Source organism: Orycteropus afer, unplaced genomic scaffold (genome assembly GCF_000298275.1).
Source record: "Orycteropus afer afer isolate SDZICR_OR568_19922 unplaced genomic scaffold, OryAfe1.0 scaffold00244, whole genome shotgun sequence".
Classification (NCBI taxonomy): Eukaryota; Metazoa; Chordata; class Mammalia; order Tubulidentata; family Orycteropodidae; genus Orycteropus; species Orycteropus afer.
In genome coordinates, this window is record NW_006921831.1 from 5,132,702 (window position 1) to 5,156,421 (window position 23,720).

General features: G+C 47.7%; 1 protein-coding gene across 1 annotated transcript; it reads right to left on the reverse strand.

Moving 5' to 3' along the window:
- Nucleotides 1-1,077: 1,077 nt before the first annotated feature.
- PSMD13 (proteasome 26S subunit, non-ATPase 13) lies at nucleotides 1,078-22,159 on the reverse strand. The gene is made up of 13 exons (XM_007949309.2): nucleotides 22,065-22,159; nucleotides 20,697-20,775; nucleotides 12,070-12,104; nucleotides 11,935-11,990; nucleotides 11,648-11,691; nucleotides 11,419-11,505; nucleotides 9,893-10,064; nucleotides 9,028-9,107; nucleotides 8,791-8,916; nucleotides 3,234-3,296; nucleotides 2,009-2,089; nucleotides 1,717-1,833; nucleotides 1,078-1,173 (listed from the first exon to the last, which is right to left on the reverse strand). The coding sequence occupies exons 1-13, from the start codon at nucleotides 22,157-22,159 to the stop codon at nucleotides 1,078-1,080; spliced, it is 1,131 nt and encodes a 376-aa protein (XP_007947500.1).
- Nucleotides 22,160-23,720: the final 1,561 nt, after the last annotated feature.

A 23,720-nucleotide genomic window follows, 5' to 3' on the forward strand; every position in this document is an offset into this window, starting at 1 on the left:
CTGTGGTACAGGCAGGGACTGGGCTTCTGTGGGGGCAGCTTAAATCCTTGGTTACCCACACCACTCAGAGTGGCCCCACCATGTGCACACTGCACAGAGAACTGTGGGCCTGTGCATCTAAGCATGCATGCATAAAGCATGCATCCCCCTGCCAAGGGAAAGGGTGGCAAGGCCAGGTGAGTGCCGAGAGGACCAGAGGTGAGCTGGTACGGTTGGGTGCATGGTTGTCCTATGGCACACAAGTGAGCCAAGCTGGTCTGAGGCCACAACCACATCCTGGCCTCTCTGGACAACAGGCCCCGCAGCTGCCCCCAGCCCAGTACCACGAATCAGGCTGCCACACGTTCACTGCACACGTCCTGCCCAGAAGTCGGAGGCAGCAGGACAAAGCCCAGGGCAGTGGAGTCAGCCTGCCTCTACCTCTCAAGAGTGGCCCGTGGGGAGGGAGTCTCAGGACACATAGACAGGCAGATACTCCCCAGCAGCCCTACACTGACTTGCACTGTCCTTTCCCTGACAGGAGCAGGCCGTCGGGTTGGTAGCCATATTCTTCACCTTCCTGCTCCCTGCAGGCTGGGTCTTGTCCCATCTGGAGAAATACAAGAAGAGCTCTGCCGAGTGACACCCCGTCAATATGGCTGAACCATGACAATAAAGGCTCCCTGACATGCTCCTGTGCTTATTGTGTGTGAGACCTGGTGTGCGTGGGCTCCCTGGGAGGACAACCCACCCGTGTGCCACCTGCCAGGGAGGGAAGGGCCATGCCCAGGCCCCAAACCCACCCAGGCTCTATCTCAAGAGTTCCGGTCCCTTTGGGCACAGGCTTGACCTGGAAGCTAAGCCCCAAGAAACAGAACCACAAGGACAGAGCAGAGACATTTATTGAGGGATATCCTTGGGCTCCAGTGGAAGATGCACACACAGCTAGGTACGGGTGGAGATCAGCTCCACACCCTGAGCCCTCTGAGCACCCCCATAGGCTGCATTCCTGCTCTGCCCCTGCCCCAGCTGCTCCCACACCCTGAGGAACAGTCATCACCCAGCTGCTTGGGAGATGCAGGTCTTGCTGGCCAGACACTAGGTGAGGATGTCGTAGGCCTGGTGCCCCACCAGCAACTCCATGCTGCGGACGTCTGTGCACCAGAGCTCCAGGCGGTCCTTCATGCCCTTGATCTGTGCAGATAAGACCACACGCTGCCTACCTCATTGCAGTAGGCTGCAGCTCTCAGTCCCCGCTAACTCTTTAACTCCTTAGGGTAGTGTCAGGAAAAAAGACATGAGCTGGGAACTGGGGGCCAGGGACGGGGGTGGTACAGGGTGACAGGATTATCCCCCGGGATCAACTCTTATCACAGGACATTTAGGAAGAGAGGAAACAGGCAAGAATAGAGGAAATCCACAAGATTAAATCTCCAGCAAACGCAACAAGGTGGCTTTCAGCTCAAACCACAGAACCAGGAATCTGTGTGGTCAGAACACCAATTTTAGGATTAAAAGGTGCTATGAGTACAGCCTCACTGCTGTCACAGTAAGCTTTTAACTGCAGGGTTCAAATCCAGGCTGGCACTGAATTGTTGTTTGAAAGCTTTGGTCACTAGAGCAGTCATTCATTCTCCAAAATCTCTTGCCTAATAATACGTTGCCCTAGATGGCACCTGTCCAACCAAAGCAGGAGCCAGGCGCACCCAAGCCTAGGAGGTTGCGTCTGTAACCCACCTGTTGCAGGTCCAGCACGCGGGGCTGCACCCAGGTCATGTGGACGCGCCTGTCCACCTCGTCGATGCTGCCTCTCACCAGCCCCACTGACAGTGCCTTCATCACCAGCAGCTCCACCTGCAGATGGAACAGGGCAGGGCTGACACCTGCTGACCACCTGCTCCTACCTGGATCCAACCGGCTTTCCAAATACAGGTGGAAACCAGACGCTCCCTTTTGCCATTTCTGATGGAGCCTGGGAGCTCAGACACGCGGCGCCTCAGATGGCAGCTTCGAGCCCAAAAGAACAAACCTCGTTCACGGTGATCTTGGCGCTTTTGGCAATTTCCTCAAAAGTGAGCTGTCTGTGGTTGGCAGGCCGTGTGAAAGTCATCTGAAAAAGTTTTGTTTACAAGCAATATTTCCAAATAAAAACCATCAGAGGGCTAGCTGATAAAAAGTCTGTCCACCCTCGCACTGAAAGTACAGCTCATTTAAGAAAATGAGCAAAAAAAAAAAAAAAGAAGGTGGGGGACCAGGTTTGCTGGTCCAATAGAGCCTGGTGTAACCACTGAGACTATGGTCTGGAATTGAACCCACAACTGTGGTTTCCAGCCAAACAAAGTACAGGCATGTGAGTTAAACATTTACCTCAAGTAGACACATGCCCTGGAGAGAACAATCATGGGAGAAGGAAGGGCTGCTTATGCGCAGGGAGATAGCTCAGGGTGCAGAAGAGTATGAAGGGATGGACACTGGGAGGAGGTAACTATGGGGAGGAAGTGGGAAGGGAGCTGCTGCATTGTAAATTTTGGTCAATGACATGAGACAAAGTATATGTGAACTGCTGTATGAAAAGTGAATTTACTCTGTGAATCTTCACCCAAATCCTAATAAAATAAAAAAAAGAAAGAAAAGCCCACACGGTAACCCTCTCTTCACAGTGGTCACATGTCCCATGGAGAACAAACTTCTGATGCTCACTTAAGGTTAAGCGAAAAACAGCCTTTTAACCATACAACTTGGCATCATCCACCTACCGAAGAGGATGGGCCTGTGGCCAGGGCCACATGTGGAGCTGGGCATGGAGCCATGGTCTTAAGTGGAGCTCAGTATGGAACTAGGCAGGGGGCCATGGCCATGTGTGGAGATGGGTGAGGAGCAAGGTGTAGGGCCAGGACTGTGGCCATGCATGGAGCTGGGTGAGGAACACTGTTTGGGCGTGAAGCTGGGCATGGAGCTAGGGGTGTGGCTACTGCCACGTGTGGAGCTGGGCTCAGGGCTGTGGCCATGCGTGAAACTAGGTGAGGAGCTAGGCACAAGGCTGGGGCAGAGGGCAGGGGCCAAGAGGAGAAGCAGCAACAGGAAGGAAGAATCTCAGTGTCATAGTCAGGGAACCTCTCAAGACCCAAATACAAAGGACAAAGGCAGAGCAGCAGAGGAGCAGGGCAGAGCAGCAGAATGTCCCTGGAGGGTTCAACTGCCCCAAAGGAGGGCTCTGGCCCCAAGCCGGGCCTGCACCTCACGGCACCGCTTACCTCCATGAGGCACAGCAGCTGGATCTTCCGCAGAAGCTGGGCTTCATTAGCAGCTAAGTCAGGCTGTAAGTGCAGCAGACAGGAGAACAGTGTCACCCCTTGTGGCTGTCAGCCACCCAACCCAGGCTCTGAATTCTTTCTACAGCAGGAGGGCAAGTCTGAGACTTCACACGTCTACCGTGAGCTCACAATTAGCTCTAAGTGACTCAAACTTCACTCCTCTTAAGAAAAAAATCTTAAGACTTCCTAACTGAAAGGCCATTTTCAAGATACGGAGTTTACAAGGGAAAGTCTGTCCTAAAGCCACAAACAGCGTAAGGCTGGATGCAGGGTATGGTAACTTCCAGAAGGCCTCTGCACAGGAGGACAGCACTGGGTTGCTGCCCAGGGATGAACAGACTGCCACTGGCCCCACAGCCCCTGCGAGGAAAGGGTCACATCAGCCTAGGAGACTTGCTCTGAGTAAAAAGAACAAGCAGACCTCAGAGACAGTACAGATTTGGTTCCAGACCACTCCAATAGAGTACCTTAAGCGAGTCACATGAATTTGTTGGCTTCCCAGTGCATATAAAAGTTAGGACTACACAATACTGTAGTCTATTACATGATACTGTAGCCCACTGCAGCATGTTGCAAAATGCCAGCAGCGTCCCCTAGGGTGGACGAGTTTCAGCAAAGCTTCCAGACCAAGACTCAGAAGAAGAAAGAGGCCATCCACTTCTCAAACAACTGGCCAGTGAAAACCTTATGAAGAGCAATGAAACACTGTCTGGTATGTTACTAGAAAACTTTATGAACAGCTATGAAACACTGTCCAATACAGTGCCGGAAGATGAGCCCATGGAAGGGACTCAAAATACGACTGGGGAAGAGCTGACTCCTCAGAGTAGAAAGGGCCTTTATCATATGGATAGAGTAAAGCTTTTGGGACCTCCATTGGCTGATGGAGGAGCTCTGGTAGCATAGTGGCTAAAGCACTTGACTGCTAACCAGAAGGCTAGAGGTTCAAACCCACCAGCCACTCCTTGGAAGGAAGGTTGGGCAATCTACTTCCGTACTGATAATGCCTTGGAAACCCAAGGAGGGGGTCGCTATGAGTCGGGTTCAACTCGATGGCAGTGAATTTGGTTTATAGGCATGACTCAAAATGAGTAGAAAGAGATGCAAACATCCATTAATAATTGCAACATGGAATGCATGAAGTATGAATCTAAGAAAAATGAAAGTTGTAAAAAATGAATTAGAATGCTTAAAGATCGATATCCTAGGCATTAGTGAGCTGAAATGGACTGGTTTGGCCATTTTGAATCAGACAACCATATGATCTACTACGTCGAGAAAAACAAGAGGAATGGTGTGGCGTTCATTGTCACAAAGAATGTTTCAAGATCTGTCCTGAAGTATAACATTCTCAGTGATAGGATAATATCCATATGCCTACAAGGAAGACTAGTTAATACTACTATTATTCAAATTTATGCACCAACAACCAAAGCCAAAAATGAGGAAACTGAAGATTTCTACCAACTTCTGCATTCTGAAATTGACCAAACATGCAATCAAGATGTGTTGATTATCACTGGTGACTGGAACACAAAAGTTGGAAACAAAGAAGAGTTACTGGTAGTTGGAAAATATGGCCTTGGAGATAGAAATAATGCTGGAGATCTCATGACAGAATTTTGCAAGACTGACGACTTATTCACTGCAAATACTTTTTTTCAACAACATAAGCAGTGACTATACATGTGGACTTTACCAGTTGAAGTACACAGGAATCTGACTGAGTACATCTGTGGCAAGAGGAGATGGAGAAGTTCAGTATGTTCACTCAAAACAAAGCCAGGAACTGATTGTGGAACAGACCATTAACCGCTCATACGCAAGTTCAACTTGAAGTTGAAGACAATTAAAACAAAACCATGAGAGCCAAAATATGACCTTGATAATATCCCTCCTAAATTTAGAGACCATCTAAAGAACAGATTTGATCCAATGAACATCAATGATCAAAACCAGAGGAATTATGGGAGGACATCAAAAACATTATCCATGAAAAAATTAAGAGGGCATTAAAAAGATGAGAAAGGAAGAAAAGACCAAAATGGATGTCAGAAGAGACTCTTGAAACTTGCCCTTGAGCTAAGAGTAGCTAAAGTAAATGGAAAAAATGACAAGATAAAAGTGCTGAACAGAAGATTTCAAAGGGCAGCTTGAGCAGACAAAACCAATTACTATATAATGAAATGTGCAAAGACTTGGAGTAAGAAAACCAAAAGGGAAGAACATGCTCGGCATTTCTCAAGCTGCAAGAACTGAGGAAAATATTTAAGCCCGAGTTGCAGTACTGAAAGATTCTATGGGCAAAATATTGAAGATGCAGGAAGCATCAAAAGAAGATAGAAGGAATACACAAAGTCAATGTACCAAAAAGAACTGGTCAATCTTCATCCATTTCAGGAGGTGGCATGTGATCAAGAACCAATGGTAGTGGAGGAAGAAATCAAAGCTGCACTGAAGGTACTGGCGAAGAACAAGGCTCCAAGAATTGATAGAATACCCACTGAGATGTTTCAACAAAGGATGCCACACTGGAGGCACTCACTCGGTTACGCCAAGAGATCTGGAAGACACCTACCCGGCCAACTAACTGGAAAAGATCCGTATGTGTACCCATTCCAAAGAAAGGGGATCCCACAGAATGTGGAAATTATGGAACAATATCATTAATATTACATGCAAGTAAAATCTTACTGAAGGTAATTCAAATATGATTGTAGCAGAACATTGACAGAGAGCTTCCAGAAATGCAAGCTGGATTCAGAAGAGGACGTGTAACCAGGATATCATTGCTGATGTCAGATGGATGCTGGCTGAAAACAAATAATAGCAGAAAGATGTTTACTTGTGTTTCATTAACTTTGTAAAAGCATTTGACTGTGTGGATCATAACAAATTATGGATACTGCATGGTTCAAAATCAAGAAGTGAGTGGTGTGTCAGGGTTTTATCCTTTTACCATACTTATTCAACTTGTATGCTGAGCAAATAATCCGAGAAACTGGATTATATGAAGAATGTGGCATTAGGACTGGAGGAAGACTCATTAACAACCTGCGATATGCAGATGACACAACTTTGCTTGCTGAAAGTGAGGATGACTTGAAGCACTTATTGATGAAGATTTAAGACTATAGTCTGCAGTATGGATTACACCTCAATATAAAGAAAACAAAATTCCTCAGAACTGGTCCAATAAACAGCTTCATGGTGAGTGGAGAAAAGACTGAAGTAGTCAAGGATTTCACATTGCTTGATTCTACAATCAACAGAAATGGAAGCAGCAGTCAGGACATCAGACGACATATTGCATTCGGCAAATATGTTGCAAAAGACCTCTTTCAAGTGTTAAAGAGCAAAGATGTCTCCTTGAAGACTAAGGTGCGCCTAATCCAAGCCATGGTATTTTCAATCGTCTCTTATGCATGTGAAAGCTGGACAACGAATAAGGAAAACTGAAGAAGAGTTGATGCTTTTGAGTTGTGGTGTTGGAGAAGAATTCTAAGAGTGCCCTGGTCTGCTAAAAGGACTAACAAATCTGTCCTGGAAGAAGCGCAGTCAGAATGCTCCTTGGAAGCGAAAATGGCCAGACTTCTTCTCACCTACTTTGGTCATGTTGTCAGAAGGAACCATTCCCTGGAGAAGGATATCATGCTTTGCAAAGTGGAGGGTCAACGAAGAAGGAGAAGGCCCTTAACAAGATGGGTCGACACAGTGGCTGCAACGATGCGTTCAGGTATAGCAAGGATTGTGAGGCTGGCACAAGACCAGGCAGTGTTTTGTTCTGCTGTGCATAGGCTCGCTATGAGTTAGAGATGACTCGACTGCACCTAACAACAACAACATAGTCTATCAGAGGAGCTCTGGTGGCACAGCAGTTAAAGCACTCAGCTAACCAAAATGTGGGCCACATAAACGCATCAGCACAAGGGAAGGATGAGGCAGTCTGCTCCCATAAAGATTTACAGCCTTGGAAACCCCACGGGGGTAGCTCTACTCTGTCCTAAAGGGTCGCTAGGAGTTGGAATCCACTCAACGGCAATGGGTTTGAGATTTGGTTTGGTGTCCACTAAGTGTGTGATAGCAAGATGGAAAAGTTAGAAATCCTGTGAGAGCCCAAAACATGGAACAGAGACACAAAGTAAGCACCTGCCATTAGAGAAACAGCATGACAGAACTGCTTGATGCAGGACACCACAACCATCCACCTGTGAAACTGCAATGCTGAAGTACTGCGCAGATTGCATCACTGCCTGAGAACAACATGCCCTCTGCAGCCCCTGCGCCTGCCTGTGCTCCTGTTGGGTCAGGGTTTCTGGCAGCACATAGGTACGGAGAAGAATGGACCACGACACAAAGCTGAAGAACCTGGCAGCCAGAGACACAGCAGTCCCAAGAGGGATACTCCACCACGTGAACTGGTGCTAAGCTCTTCCCAAAGGTTCTCCCACCCTTCTGGAGGTTTCCTGCGGCTTGGACAGAGCAGCCAACAAGCCTCTGAACTGTCTTTCTCCTTTAGCTGCCCTGGTTGTCCCTCGCTTTCTGAGTGGCCATTTTTCCTGAGCAAGAACCATGTACAGTCAGAGCAAAGGGCTGGCTGGGTCAGAGTTGTCTGCCTGTACTGAGTTCCAATGTGAGTAGATTTTCACAAGTTCATTATACACTCGAAAAAACCGAAAGTTTCAGAAAAGCACAGAACACAGGAATGCCAACACAGTGGCTACCAATAAGAACAAGTAACTGTAATACTCAGTAATGTTTTTTCCTAACAACTTTGTTAAAAAACAAAAATGTACAATTAAAGCTCAGGTCCCTGGAAGCACCCATCTTGCCAGCTGCAGCCTGTCCCCCAGGTATCCCCCGCCCATCCCCAGGCTGGCTCTGCAAACACGGCTCCCACCAGGAGCTCCCTGCCCCTTTGCTGAAGCACTCTCCTAGGCCCCTTCACTGGTTCACCCAACTCATTTCTAAACCAAAAAACAAAAAACAAACAAACAAAAAAAAAAAATTCACTGCCATGGAGTCTATTCCAACTCATAGAAACCCTCTTTTGGTTTCTGAGGCAGTAAATCTTTATTGAAGTAGATTGTCCAGTCTTCCTTCCACGGAGTGGCTGGTGGGTTTGAACCACCAACCTCTGGTTAGGAGTCAAATGCCTTGGGCAGTACGCCACCAGAGCTCCTTAAAGTCACTCATCATTAATGCCACAAAAAGCACCACTATGTTGGGGAGCAAATTCTGGCACCTTGTCCAATGCAGAGGGAGTGCTTGCTGTATCCAGCAAACACCTACATTTTTCTGCTGGTCAGCAACCAGCCCACCTTCTATGCCATCTGACAAGTTTCCATGACAAAGCCAGCTACTATAAGGTGAGCCCGAGCCCTCTCCTCCAGCACCCAAGGGAGATAGGTGTGCAGACAAAGGTGGATGCAGATGTGTAAGGCAAATGCAGAGACCCGTGGACATGTTGGCGCACTCAGCCACCCCCCCAATTCACCTGCTGGCCCCAGGCAGTCTTCAGGGCCTGAAACTTTTCAACGTTGCCACTGTTGAAGGCATAGAGGGTGTCGATAAGCCATTGCCGGTCTGTGCTCCTCAGCGACTCCAACACGGGGTGCATGAGCTGTGAGGGGCAGATGGTCAGCCCAGGGAATGTGGCTGTGAGGGGCAGATGGTCAGCCAGGGGCAACCACAAGCATCCCTTCACTAGGAAGCTGGGTCCAGGCCTACTTACAAGCTCTCCAAAGTTAAACACGCCTTCACCGAGCAGTCCCGCGAGCCCCAGTGTGAAAGCCCTCTCCTGTTGCTCCGACACTGCAGTTACAACAAACAGCATCAGTCAGTCACAGGCCTTCAGCAGTTCTGTGACCCACACCACAGAAACCACAGGACTTACACTCTGAGTGATCCCATCAGAGTCTCATCACTGGCCACCTCTCTCAAAGGATAGGAGTAGACTCCACCAGGCGTACACACTGACCCTTGTGGGCACACTCAGTGTTTCCCTAAACGATCCTGAACCACTTCTAGAAGGGGGTGCTTCGTGGTCCCCAGAGGTACCTCCAACTCATCAGCCCTTTTCAGGTTGGAACCAAGCAGATCTGTGTCCCTGCAGCAGCTCCCTTGTCCCTTCCCAACTGTAGCTGCTTCCTCCTGCGGTTGCCCTGTCAAAGCTGTACCCACATTCTGGCGCTTGCCGACCTCCTTAGTGCCAGCAGCGCAATGCAAAAAAATAAAAAGCTGAAAATCCTTTCCTGACACGTATTTCTAACACTTTCCTCAAAACTCGCTGGTCACTTTTTTCTCCACTCTCAAATCTTTGAAAAACACTTTGACTGGCTTTCATGGTCTCAGCTACAGAGCTTTCAGCAGGCCCCTCTGGCAGCTCCAGGAGTCCTCTGGTCAGGAAAGAGCTGATGCACAGTAGGGCAGTGTGGAGCTGGAAGAGCTGACAGAAGCTGCAGCAGGGATAGGCTGTCCCACGCCAGGGCACAGGGCTGTCTCTACAGAGACCCAATGTGTGACAACAGCCTGACCCTGAGCCTGAGTGCCCCAAGCTCCACATGGGGCTGACTGAGGACCTGCAGCCCTGATGCTACCTGGCAGGTCCTTAATGTCAACGCAGCCCAGAAAGCGCAGGGCGTCCTTGTAATAGGCTGCATGGTTCCCGATGGTCTGATAGTATTTGCTGGACAGATCGTAGAAGCGGCTGTGGACAGACGTCACCCCAGGCAGGTTATTGAGCATCTCTTCGACATCCTCAATTGTCTCCTACACACAGGAGGCAAGACTGCCCTTTACTTAACGTTTAGCATAACACACAGCAAGACGGAAAACAGCACAACCACCAAGATGAAGACACACTGATTTGACTGCACTGAAATAAAACCTAAATCATTCAAAACATAAAAAATGTACTAAGTAAGGTCATAGATAGGGAAGACTTCAATAGCACATGTAACCCACAAGGGGTTAAGATCCAGGACGTATGGAGAACTCTTACCACTATCAGGAGTCAAGCCACAAAGTACCAAAGGGCCCAAAGATATGAGCATGCAACTTAAGTAGACACACAAATGGCCAGGGACCCGTGGACACCAGGGACATGGGGGTGGAACCCATAGTGAGTATTATTTTACACCAAGGGCTGGGCAGGGACCAAAAGCTGTGACTGTATCAAGTGTGGACAACGTGGCACTTTGGGACACACATCCTGGGATGGGTCATAATCCCCTTTGCAGAAACACATGGCAGAACCTAGGAAAGGGGGAGGTGTGTACCCCACCCCCAGTGATATCCCATGAGACTGCTGTGCACACAGGTGTTGGGCACAAGAACGTGAATAGCTGCCACATCCTATGGAGGAGAAAAGAATGAAGACATGGTGTGGGACAATCACACAACAGAGCACCACACAGCCACGAAAACCAACTGCCACATGCACCGCACACGACACTCAGTGCGTCAGCCTGTCACCCTCCATCTGGGTGCCCAGGCATGAGACACACATGACCTGCGGAGGTGGCGGGGGGCAGGCGGGTGCTTTGATTGCTCTGGCCTCTCAAAGGCAGACCAGTGCTGGGAAGTTGATTTTAGGACAACGAGAATAGGAACAATTTTGAGTCTTAACCCAAGATTTTCTTCAGTGCTATGATTAGCAGGACAAATGGAAACAAAATCAACGACATGTACTTCCTGGTTAAACAAGGTGGTCCAGGCTTATAAATCGGTCTCACTGCCACCCATGCCCACCACCTGTCCCCAAAACTGCACCATAATAAAACCAAGAAAAGGGTCCATGTGGATAGGAAACCTCAACAATGTTTAGAAGGCAGGAGGTTGGGGGAGGGGGCAACACAGGGGCTGTTGGGGGAGAAGATGGACCCTGACCAGTGAGAGGTTGAGGAAGCTACGGACGCTCTGTAGCTACATGGGAAGCAAAACTTGTGTGCATAGAGAATGACGCGAAAAGTGGTGAAACTTAATGGCTGGGGAATCAGGGAGAAGAGTATAGGAGAGCACTATGTACTATTTCTGCAACTTTTCTCTAATTTAAAATTCTTTCTTTCCTATAGGTTTCAACAGCTTTTTAAATTAGTGACAAGCCTGGCTGTGGTGACCTTACCTTCGTAACCTGCAGGTCCCCAATGTTCAGCTTTAGCGCCCCAATTGCTGTCTTGCACAGGATCACTGCTTCCTCACTGCTTTTCACCTGGGGGATCACAAACTTGAGGGCCCTCAGAAGCACACGGCAACGCTGCCATGTGGCTGCAGGGAAGACCTGCTGAGGACTGCCCAGGAACCGGGCAGCTCTTGCCACACACATTCTGAGAAGCATCACCAGACCTCATTACCTTCTCTCGAGTCTTCTCCAGAAAAGTGAGCGCCACATTTGGGTCTAGAAAAGGAAGAGGAGCAAAGTCAGAGGGACCACTAACACTGTACCTTTTGGATGGGATTCTACCAACCAAAAGAACACTTTTAGGCAGGGCAATCTAGTTTAGATCATGATGTATTATAAAAATGTAGCTCAGAATCTGATGTTTTTTATGAAAGTGCAAAATTCAGTGAACTTACATTCAAGATCATTTTAATGACTACATGTGTCTGTCTGCTTATCATGAAGCAAAGCCAGGCTTACCCGTCATCTGTCTGACAACATGAAGAAGGATCTCCACCAATGACAGGGGGTTCACTCTGAAACAAAAACCACCTGTCGGAGTCAGTGAGTGGTAACACACACATTGCAAAGCAAAGGTGGACAAAAGGGTTTTACCTGTGTTCAAATTCACTGATGAAGTTTTCATAAAGCTGTGAAATCAAAGCAGGGAGAATAATTACAGAATGTCTTTCATTCTGCAAAGCCAAGACTCTGAGCGCTAGTGAACTGAAGTGCATCAATGCTGTCTACTGGGTTATGAGTTCACAACTACCACACTGAGCACACAATAAGGCCTTCAGCGTTTTTGCTGAATGACAGGAGACCCACAATAGGGTCTATTTACCAAAAAAAAAAAAAAAAAACCCTCACTGCCATCAAGTTGGATCCGACTCACAGTGACCCCTCTTTGGGTTTCTGAGACAGTGTCACAATGGAAGTGAATTGCCCAATCTTCCTTCTGAGGAGGGGCTGGTGCGTCTGAACCACCAGCCTTAGCAGTCAAACGGTTAGCAGTCTGGTTAGCAGTCAAATGCCTTAGGCACTATGCCACTGGTCACATGAGTTACCTCTAGTGGGTGATTAAAGTGCTAGGTGTATAGGTCTGCTACCTCTGTCACACCAGCTTCCTAGCTACTAGTGGACGTAGGAGTTGCTAATGGACAGAGTAAAGGATGTGCCTTAGGGGGAGACACGGCCCTCTGAAGAAACCCAGAGCTCTGTCAAGCTCCCTCAGTGGGTAAAGGAGGAAGGGCTGTTCTCAGGCACCAGTAAATCTAGCCCCTCTGAACAGGGGCAGTAGATGATATCCATTGCCTCTAGGGGGCTTTCCACTTGGATGATCCCTTTCAACACCCCTTCTTCTGTTCTTTGTATGTGCTATTTCGCACGCAAACATGGCTGTCCAATTAGTATTTACTCCCAGGGCAGAGGAATTTAGACATTTTCCTCCCAAGATGTGAACTGGGACTTGGGTGTGATCTGCCATCATCCTGTGGAGGGAGCCTAACCAGGGAACCTAGGCTGATGATGTGTGTTGCTTTGCTCATCCCTGTTCTGTTTATTCTGTGAAAATAAACACCTGTTGACCTCACCATTAGAACAGTGTCCGGTCTGTGCTCTGCTCCACACGGTCTTCGCCAAGACCTGCGAGCAGAGTGACACTGCGTAAAGGAAGCCAGCATCCTGAGAAGTTGGCCTTGAAGCAAACTCTCATGTCCTTCCCCAGGTTACTCCAAGTCAACAGTGTGAAACTGATATCATGGCATTCTTTCAGGAACCAGCTGTAGGCTGGCTCTGTATGTCCTGTAACCAAATCCAGCAAACACCTGGCACTTACTCAGACTGCTAGATACTATAGACACAGAATGCATAAGATCAAACCCTGCCTTCAGGGAGCTCCAGGTCCGGTGGAGAACACATATTTGCAAACAAATAAATGACAACAGTGTGAGCTTGTGTTGTTAGATGCTGTTGAGTTGGCTCCAACTCACAGCAACCCCATGGACAACAGAATGAAACACTGCCTGGTCCGGTGCCATCCTTACAAGCGTTGCTATGTTTGAGCCCATTGCTGTAGCCACTGTGTCAATCCATCTCATTTTCTCATTGAGGGCCTTCCCTTTTTTTGCTGACCCTCTACTTTATCAATCAGGATGCACTTCTCCATGGGCTGATAACATGTGAGTTTAAGATGGTAACTATGAGCTTAGGAGCAAGAAAAACTTCCCTGACTGGCAGGTCAGCCAGAGAGCTGTTTCAAGGAAGAGTGTCCCAGAAGTGCTGATGAAGCTTTAAAGCAACAAAGAGCAGTTAGAGAGGTGGCCACACGTGGCGTGAAGGTGCAAGCAGATGGGAGAAGAACATTCCAGACAGCAGCAGGTGTGCCAAAGCACTGAAGAAAAGAAACAGATCACGTTTCAAGGATGTCTCTGGGGGTGGCAAGGAGGGGTTGGGGCCAGGCCAATAGTCAGAGCTTTACCCTCAGTCAGTGCAGAAGCAGTGAGGGGCTTGAGCAAAGAGATTTGGGACCACACTTCTGTTCTTGAACTAACTGTGCAGAGGAAAGCAAGGAAAAAACTGACGGAGAGAGACCAGTTGAGAGGCTACTGCGAAGACAGGAGAGTTGGGAGGGCAGTGGAAGTGCAAAGGAAGTGAGGGTGGACAAAGAGTCTGCGAGACACTTGTTGATAAGCTGAACCAGAACCCGACCAGATGTGGAGTGGAAAAGAAGGGGTGTGGAGAATTGACCCTGGAGTGAGGGTGGGTAACTGGGTGAAGGGGTGCTGTCTACTGGGATGTAAGCTCAGAGAGAGGAGCTGGTGTGGGTGACGCAGGGAGAGTGAGCCTCCAGGTGAGTTCAGCTCTGGATGGTACTGTCTGAAGCTCCACTGAGTACGAAATAGAGAACTGGAATGTCCCTGTGCGGTCAGCTGGATATTTAACTCTGGCTCCATGAAATCAACAGCTTCCTCATTAACACAGGGTATTTCAAAGATATCTTCCTCATTAAGAAATGTTTAAACTTTTCTGAGATAAATATTTTAATTAATAGAACTATCTAAAGATCTCCACTAAGTCTGTTGTTGTTGTTATGTGCTGTCGAGTCAGACCTGACTCATAGTGACCCCTCCTTGGGTTTCTGAGGCGGTATCACTACGGAAGTAGACTGCCCCATCTTCCGAGGAGCCTTCTGGTTAGCAGTCAAGTGCCTTAGGCACTATGCTACCAGAGCTCCCTCCCCTGGTGACACCATGAATACTACCTATCTTGCACTTCTGTGGGGTGGGTCCCAATAATTTTTAAAAGTTTATTTTGAGTATGGAAAAAGTACAGTCCCATCTGATGACCTATATGTGACCGTGAGGCTGAGAAATCATCTGCCATGTATAGACAAGTGACTGGAAAACAAAAAAGTCAAAAATGGGGACAAACGACCATGAACCTTCCATCAGTATAACCCTGGGGAGAGAATGCTAGGACAGGCCTCATCCATCATCTTCCCACATAGTCCAGGAGAGGGCATGCCAGCACAATGTGTGGACTTGCAGGGGAATGCAAGGTGCATGGGTGGGAAATATCAGAATATGGGTGTAAACCCCAGGAATGCTCAAAGGCCAGGCAGTGGGGCAGCAGGGTGCCACGGAAGCTTCGCAATGAGCACACACAAAGCAAGGTGTTCAGAGTGAATTAACTCATGCTATTCACTAGCTAGCTACCAGCGACAACGCAGGTGCAAATCTCTGATTCACTAAGAATCATAGAGAGCTGTGTCAGGAAAGACCTCAGAGCAGTGAACAAACTTGTGGGGCCTGTCAAAGCCTAGGGGAGGCTGGGGCAAAGATTGCTGTGTAAAAAAAGGCACAGAAAACGGAATCGGCTGGTTGCATTCTGGGAAATGGGAGGAAATTCAGAGGATCCGAACCCTAAGATGCTGGGGTCCCTAGAACAGAGTAAGGCTTAATGAGAACTGGCTGAAGGAAAGAAGTTTTGAGCCACTGCCCAGAAGTAAGGGGCCAGTGAGGGAGCAGGTGGGAGGGATCTGTCAGGAACATAGGTAGGATGGCCTGGTGTGGTGTAGTAAATTACCTGGTATAGCTTTTCTAGCCATAAGCCTTTGTAAACTCTGTGGTGGAATTTGCTGTGAGCAACTGAGGAGCTCCTGACTGTAAAAGTTATCCACCTGGGGTATTTCTGTTGAGAGTGGCACAAAGCAATGTTCTGGGAAGTTTGCTCTCTCTCAGGTGCTTAGAATTTTGATGTTATGATTGGTTAGTTTGGTCACTCTGCCAGGCTCAAAAGGAGGCCTCCTAGAGGCAGAAGAGGTCTCTCTGACTGCTGGCTGAGAAAGATGTGCTGCTGAGAGAAAACGTGCTCCTGAGAGACACGTGCTGCTGTGAAAGAGACACTAAAAGACACCCACTGCTGAGAAAGAGACACACACTGCTGGGAGAGTGGCTGAGAGAGACTGTTGGCTGAGAGACGGGCGGGGGAGAGAGACTGAGCATTTTTCCTGAACTCAAATTGTAGCCTGGTGCTTCCCTAATAAACCTCATAATCTGTGAGTTCTGTGTGGCCATTGCAGTGAATTATCGAACCCAGGAGAGAGGTGGTGGGTGCTTTGGGAGGAACGGTTGGAGAAAGGGCTGGAGGGAGGCAGCATGTCTGGCCCTGTAGGAATAGGCCTTGGGTTACTGCTGGTAATCCTGTCTTCCCCTTATAGGGTTAGAGGAGGTCGGAACTTGTGGCCTCCGTGCCATTTCTGCAGTCATCCCAGTCCAGATTTCATCAACATTCTTTAAGGACATGGCAAAACCAATCACTAATTTTATATGGAAAGTAAAGAGACTTCGGATAAGCAAAGCACTACTGAAGAACAAAGTAGGAGGTCTCACACTCCTGGATCTGAATACCTATTGTACAGCCATTGTAGTCAAAACAGCCTAATACTGGTACGAGAGACAAATAGACCAGTGGAACAGAATTGAGAAGCCAGAAATAGATCTATCCACTTATGGTCTGACCTTTGACAAGGTCTGAAATCCATTAAATGGAGAAGAGACAGTCTATTTTTAAAAATGGTGCTGGCAAAACTGGATATCCATTTGTAGAAAAATGAAACAAGATCCATACCTTGCACATACACAAAAACTAACTCCAGATCAATCGAAGACTTAAATGTAAAACCTAAAACTATAAAGCTCATCAAAGAGAAAATAGGGGCAAACTCAGGGGTCCCAATTTATGGCATAAATAGACAATCAAGCATAACCCAATCTTCACAAATAGCAGAAGACAAACTAGATGACTGGGACCTTCTAAAAATTAAAATCTTATGTGAATCAAAAGATTTCTCCAAAAGAGTAAAAAAGAGAACCTACAGATTGGGAAAAAATATTCACCAACAACATTACTGTCAAGGGATTTATCTTTAAAATTTATAGAAAACTTCAACACCTCAACATCAAAAAGACAAACAATCCAACTAAAGAAAGGACAGAAGATATAAACAGACACTTACCAAAAAATATTCAGGCAGCCAACAAACACATGAAGAAATGTTTGTGATCATTAACCATTAGAGATGCAAATCAAAATATTAACGAGATACTAGTTCACTCCTGCACTAACAGCAAAGTTCAATGAGACAGAAAATAACAAATGCTGACAAAGATGTTCATCCTTAGTGCCTAAGGCATTTGACTGCTAATCAGAAGGCTGGCGGTTCAAATCTACCAGCCACTTCTCGGAAGGAAGAGTGGGTAATCTACTTCCGAAGAGACAACCTCAGAAGCCCAAGAAGGGGTAGCTGTGAGTCGGGTCCAACTTGATGGCAGTGAGTTTGGCTTTTGTTTTTGTTTGTTTGGCAAAGATATGGAGAGATTAGGACTCTCATACACTGCTGGTGAGACTATAAAATGATACAACGACTGTGGAAATCAGTATGGCGATTCCTTAAAAAGTTGGAAATACAAATACCATTTGCTCCCGCAATCCCACTACTAGGTTTATATTATAAAGAAGTGACAGGACACAAATTGATGCATGCACACCCACGTTCATCATAGAACTATTTACAATAGCAAAGACATGGAAACAACCTAAATGCCCATCAATGGAGGAACGGATAAGCAAACTGTGGTATATACCCACAACGGAATACTATGTAACACTGAAGAATAATGTAGAATCTGCAAAACACTGCATATGTGGATAAACTCGGAGGACATAATTCTGAGTGAGATAAGTCAATCACAGAAGGACAAATACAGTATTAGTTCACTGTTGTAAACAGTCAAGGAAAGGGGAAGGAAACTTTCTTCCTCAGTTACCAGGGAGGAGAGGGGAGGGCAGGGAAAACTGCAAGCCAGTAAGAGACAAGCATTACTGCGGGTGAAGGGAAAGGCAATACACTAAAAGTGACCAACATGGTAACAGAGAGGTGCGCAAGAGGTGCAGACAATAAAGATAAAACACTCTCACATGCACAATACTGCATTATCAGTAATAACAAACATTAATCTATAGGTAGATACATAAGTAGACAAACTGAATGTCAGGCCTGTCTAGGCAAAAGGAACATACCCATGACCATATGAAAGTTTGGCAGATGATATTTCTACATATGTATTTGTATGTGCTGTAAGAATGTCTATGTAAATAGAACAGGGAGCAAAGTTATGGTACCTTCTTAGCCATAGCCAGCCACCCTGAGTAAGTGAGTTGCTGGATCAATGGGCTTAGGATCATGGTCACAGGAAACATCAAGCCCAACTGGTATAATATACTACCCAAAAACAATGTTTTACACCTTACTTTGGTGAGGAGTGACCAGGTCTTAATAGGTTACAAGCAGCCATTTAGATGCAACAACTGGTCTCTTCTCTTTACACCAGCAAAGAAGAATTAAGAAAAGCAACGATGCATGGAAACAATTAGTCCAGGGGACCAGTGGACCATGCAAACCTCAGCCTATATGACCATGAGACCTGAAGAACTAGATGGTGCCTGGCACCACTGTCAACCACTTTGAAAGGGATCAGTGCAGAAGACCCTGGATAGAGTGGGAGAAAATTTGGAACAAAACGCAAAATCATAAAAAGACTAGGCTTACTGGGATGATAGCGACTGATGAAACTCCCAAAATTATGGTCCCCAGTCACCCTTCAGGCCTGGAATTGCACTCACTCTTGTGGCTTCTAGGCAAGCGACAGATAGGGATATAAGGTGAACATTTACACCAGGTCGGTATACACCCTAAAACAATCAATCACGGGAGATCAGAAAGGCAGTATTTGCACAGGGAAATAACTCAGAGGGCAGGAATACATAGGAAAGGACACAGGGAAAAGGTAACCACAGGGAGGGAGTGGGAAGGGAGCTGTTACATTATGGGGATTGCAGTCAATGTCATGAAACAAAATGTGTATGAACTGCTATATGGAAAATGAATTTTCTCTGTAAACTTTCACCCAAATCATAATTAAAAAAAAAAAAAAATCATATATAAAAAAAAACCACCCACTTGTGGTATTTCTGTCATAGCAGCACTAGAGAGCTAAGAGCATGAAGAATATTGAAGTTACTGCTGAAGTCCAAGTTTGATTCCAAACAGAGATAGAAGCAAAATACCTGGAACTAGATGGTTTTTCTATCCAATTAAAAGACAAAACAATCTCCCCCAAAACTCCAGGAAAGAAATGCCAGTTAGTTAATTAGTAATCCCAGGAAAAGGAAATGTTTTTCTTCTATTGACAGTTTCACAAGTACTGTATTACAAAGGCAGCATGGTATTCTGTAGGACACCCCACTGCCCCAGCTACCCAGGACAGAGTGCTGCTGCAAGCACACATCTGGGGATGAGGAAGGGGGTGACAGCAGTTACATCCCTTGGCCACCTACTAGCTGTGACCTAGGGCACCTTACTTACACTCTAGCTTGTCTCTACATCTTAAATACGGACAGGAGTCACACTTACTCCCCATGTGACACACCAGGATTGTGGAAGAGGTGTAGCTTATTGGTTATTCTGCAAAAGCCTATCAGTGACTCTGAAGTTTCTGAGTCTCACCTAACACGGCACAGTACAGTGAATTCCTTAATATGGCTCTTCTAGCCATGATGTTTGTGACTCCCACCAGATGACTGGGTGGAACTATGCAAATGTAAGGTGCTTGAGGTCCACCAAAGAGATTGGATAACTTGTCAATAATGTAAATAAGATATATGGCACCCCTGTGGGGGAAGAACCATGGAAATAAGATGTATGGAACCCTACCATGGGGACTGGTCAGTTTTGCCATCCCACTGAGCTTAAAATGAGGCAGAAAGGGGGATCTCATTACCATCAATAAAGAAATGCCAGGAGTGGACTATGTCCTTGGACCAGAGAGCCTTGCACGGAGATGGTAAGAAGCAGTGGTAGAGAAAACAGCAGCAGCAGAACCAAGAGGCCAGCACAAGACAGAACAGTGGGCTTCCCAGCCCATGGAGCAAGAAAGCTGAGTGCCTTTGGGCAGGAAACCTGCTGGCAGAGAAGGTTGGCTCTCTGGGCACTATGAATAGAGCTTACAGAGCTCTGTAACATTTGCCGAACAGGGCAGAGGCCAAAGCCAGAGAGGAGCAGGCCTTTGGCATACCTGTGAAGAAGCTGTCTTGACTGAAGAACTGTATCCTGACATGTTTATGAGGAGTGTAGCAGGAAGGATAGCTGGTGTCAGAAGTGGCGTAAAGGCTGGAGGGGTGGCATATCTGACCTCTGCCTCATAGGGATCAGCCTTGGCTGCTGATGTTCCAATCCTCTCTCCTCCTTATGATGTTATAGGAAGTCAGATACCACAGCCCCCACGCCTTTTTTTGCACAAGGTAAAGCCACAGTGGTTAAGTGCTCATCTGCAAATCCAAAGTTTGATGGTTTGAACTCACCTGTGCTTCTCAGGAGAAAGATGTGGCTGTCTGCCTCTGTAAAGATTGTTGTTGTTGTTATGTGCCGTTGAGTCAGATCTGACTCATAGCGACCCCTCCTTGGGTTTCCAAGGCAGTATCACTACGGAAGTAGATTGCCCCACCTTCCTTCTGAGGAGTAGCTGGTGGGTTTGAACCACCAGCCTTCTGGTTAGCAGTCAAGTGTTTTATGCACTATGCTACAGCCTTGGTAATCACACGGGCAGCTCTTTTACAGGGTGACTATGAGGCAAAATTGACTTAACAGCAATGGGTTTTGGTTAAATGGTAAATTACTTTACCTTAATGAGGCCATCTCCTTGGGCAAAGCACGGGTCTTGCACAAAATCAAGCACCTGAAGCGTCAGCTGATGCCACAACCTGAAAAACATTAAGACCCTTGAGACCTATAACCAAGCATTAAGTGACACATGCTGTCAGCCTTCATGGCCACATCAAGTACCAAATATCAGCCGTCTCTCCTGTGTAACAGAACCCTAAGGCACACGGGGATGAACCCTAGCTCTCCAGGGTGGCTGCTCCATGGTCATGGCATCTTGATTAGCACTAACGTGTTCATTTGAGACTCAGTTTTCTCACCAGTAAAACGGAGAACATCCTTTTAGATTACCTCAAACAGTTACTGTGTTTCAACCAGAAACAAGAACTTTGGAATCATATAGCTCTAAGTTAAAATCCTAGCACTTCTGATTAGCTATGTAGCTCAGTGAAGGTGCTTAAACTGAGCTCGTTTTGTCATCTATAAACGTGGGTGAATGAAGCTTTAAGTCAGCTAACACAAAAACGTTCAGAACAGTACCATGGTGCATTTCACCCAAAGATTGGCAGCAAATACCAACTTATATTAAAATTCTTTGAAAAATACAAAGTGATACCCAAACACAAGCAATTACTGACCAAACACTAAGAATTATACACTTGTAAAGTAGTTTTCTCTCAAAAATTGCTAACAGCAGAAGGCTGCTGGATACCCTCCGAATACACATTGAACACCTATGTAAAAGGCGCTACGCTGAACGGTCAGGGTTGTGATCTGGGAGGTTACACAGGAAGTGTACTTTCCTAAGGAAATCTCTAGCCGAACGCTAGTAACTTAGTCTGTTCATTTTGAAACAGGCTGGGGCTTAGCATCAGACAATTTCTGGAATTCATCGTGTCACCCAAACTGACACCTCTCTAAGGACATAAAGCTCACGGAATGTAAGGAGCACAGGAAAGAGTGGAGTGGCGGCACCTCAGCTTGTAACCAGCCGCAGAATCAACAAGGAAAAGAACAGAGCTGCACTGGCCTCGGTTCATCCCTCTAGACAGTCACCAGCGTCCGTGACTGCAATCAATAAGTGAACTCCCCGCCCAGACCTGAACCCCTTCAGTAAGGCCAGAGGAAGAGGGGTGCAGAAGCCTCCGTCACAGGCCCTGAGTTGGGAATTCCGTGAAGGCCTACTGCTCAGTCCTGGGGATTCCTTACCCACCTCCCTGGCTCAGCATGTCCCCACTGCCCCCCTCATACAGACCGGCTGGTCTGACGTCGTCAGTCCAGCAAGCACCCCCCCCACCCCCGTCTCCTCGTTCCAGGCCCGGCTTCCTCGGGGCCCCTTAGAGTCTCTCTCCTCTCCCCAAGGAACGGATCTCCTCGGTTCAGCGCTCACTTCTTCGTGTAGAGCTCTTCCAAACGGTGCCATACGGCGGCCTGCCCGGGTCCGGAACTCTGGCTCTGCTGTAGGTAGCCGGGTACGTCCTTCATGACTGCAAGAAGACCCCAGGACAGCTGCCGAATCAAGCCTACAACCGGGATGTCACCACCACGGGGACAGCCAGCGGAAGTGCTCACTCACTTCCGGCGCGCGGCGCGCAGGGTAGGCCGGGAGCCTTGTCGCCGCACGCCTGCCGGCCGCGTCGTCAGGGTAACCGCGCGCCTTTGGCCTTTGGACGAGAGGACTGACTCAGGGAGCTGAGCCAGAACGCGCTGGGGGCGTGGCGGGCGCGGATGTGAGGGGCAGGGAAGAGCGTGAGGGGCGGGGAAGAGTGAGTGACGGGAAGAGTCTGCTGGGCAGGGGGCAGGCGAGAACGTGAGGGGCGGGGAAGAGCGTGCGGGACGGGAGGCGGACTGGCACGTGACTCGAGTGCACCCGGGGCCGCTGTGAAGATGGTGGTGTGGGTTCGCTTGGTTGCCCTGGCGCTGGGAAAGGGGCTTCTCCCCGCCCGCAGGCCGTGGGGCGTGGGAGGTGAGCGAGCCTGTGGCCGCCAACCCCGATTCGTCCCGAAGCAGCCCGCGAGCAGGGGACTGGCGGTCGTCGCGGGCGCGCGCGTTCCTCCCGCGGGAATGATGGCGGGTATGGAGGGCGTCCAATAGGACACGACCGTGGACCGGACCCTCGTGGGGCAGTCGCCTGCGTGCTCATTCTGACGAGGCGGCTTCCCCTTCGTGTCTTCTTTCCAGAGATTTTAGGCTTGTTCGAGCAGTTGTGACGTGTCACCTTGACCCTTTTTGGGGTAGATTACGTCTGTACCTCGCCGGTTTTCTTACTGCAGTGTATCTTGAGTTATTTCCGTTCCGATGCCTCAGTGCTTTCTGAGTGATTTTATGCTGATATGTAGGATTCCATGATGTGTGTTTTGAGGTGGTTTTCAGTCTTCATTTATTACAGATAATGCTGTGGGGAATAACCTTGTTCGGGCGTCACTTTTTTGGATAAACTCCTAGCAGAGGACCTGCTGGGTTTAAACTATATAGATGTTCACTGTGCCCTTGGGGCTGCCCAGGCGTTGTGCACTTAGTCTCCCATGACCCTCTGGCCATACCGTACAGCAACTGCACTTGGAATCCTTTAGGAACGGACGGTCCTACATGTGGAAAACCCGTCAGGACCAAAGTTGTTGATGTTATTTATAACTATAGTTACTGCCATGGAGTTGGGCCGGACTCAGCAACCCCTCCCTGGGTTTCCGAGGCGGCATCTCTACGGAAGTAGATTGCCCACCTTCCTTCCAAGGAGTTTGAACCACCAGCCTTCTGGTTAGCAGTCAGATGTTTTAGGCAGTAAGCCACCAGAGCTCCTAAATGTTATTGACAGAGATTAAAAATTGGAAACAAACCTAAATGACTGGTAATGGATGACTAAATAAGCACGTTACGTCATGTCCTCTGCTGTGGTCACTAAAGATGTCGATGAAGAGTTTACAATAGAGAGATGGCAGGGGCTCATCCCTGTTGTTGAGAACCCTTTCTTGAGCTCAGTGAGCAGACTCTTGTTTTAGTACTGGGGAAGAGCAGGGTTACAGACAGATGTCCCAGGGAGCTGCTT

Excerpts from the sequence above, each read along its gene's own strand:
- PSMD13 (XM_007949309.2), bottom strand. The coding sequence starts at position 22,159 with ATGAAGGACGTACCCGGCTACCTACAGCAGAGCCAGAGTTCCGGACCC. Across the intron at positions 3,297-8,790 it reads AGACTGCCTGGGGCCAGCAG|CCTGACTTAGCTGCTAATGA; the intron begins GTGAATTGGGGG and ends CTGCACTTACAG. Across the intron at positions 1,834-2,008 it reads CCAAGATCACCGTGAACGAG|GTGGAGCTGCTGGTGATGAA; the intron begins GTTTGTTCTTTT and ends TTCCATCTGCAG.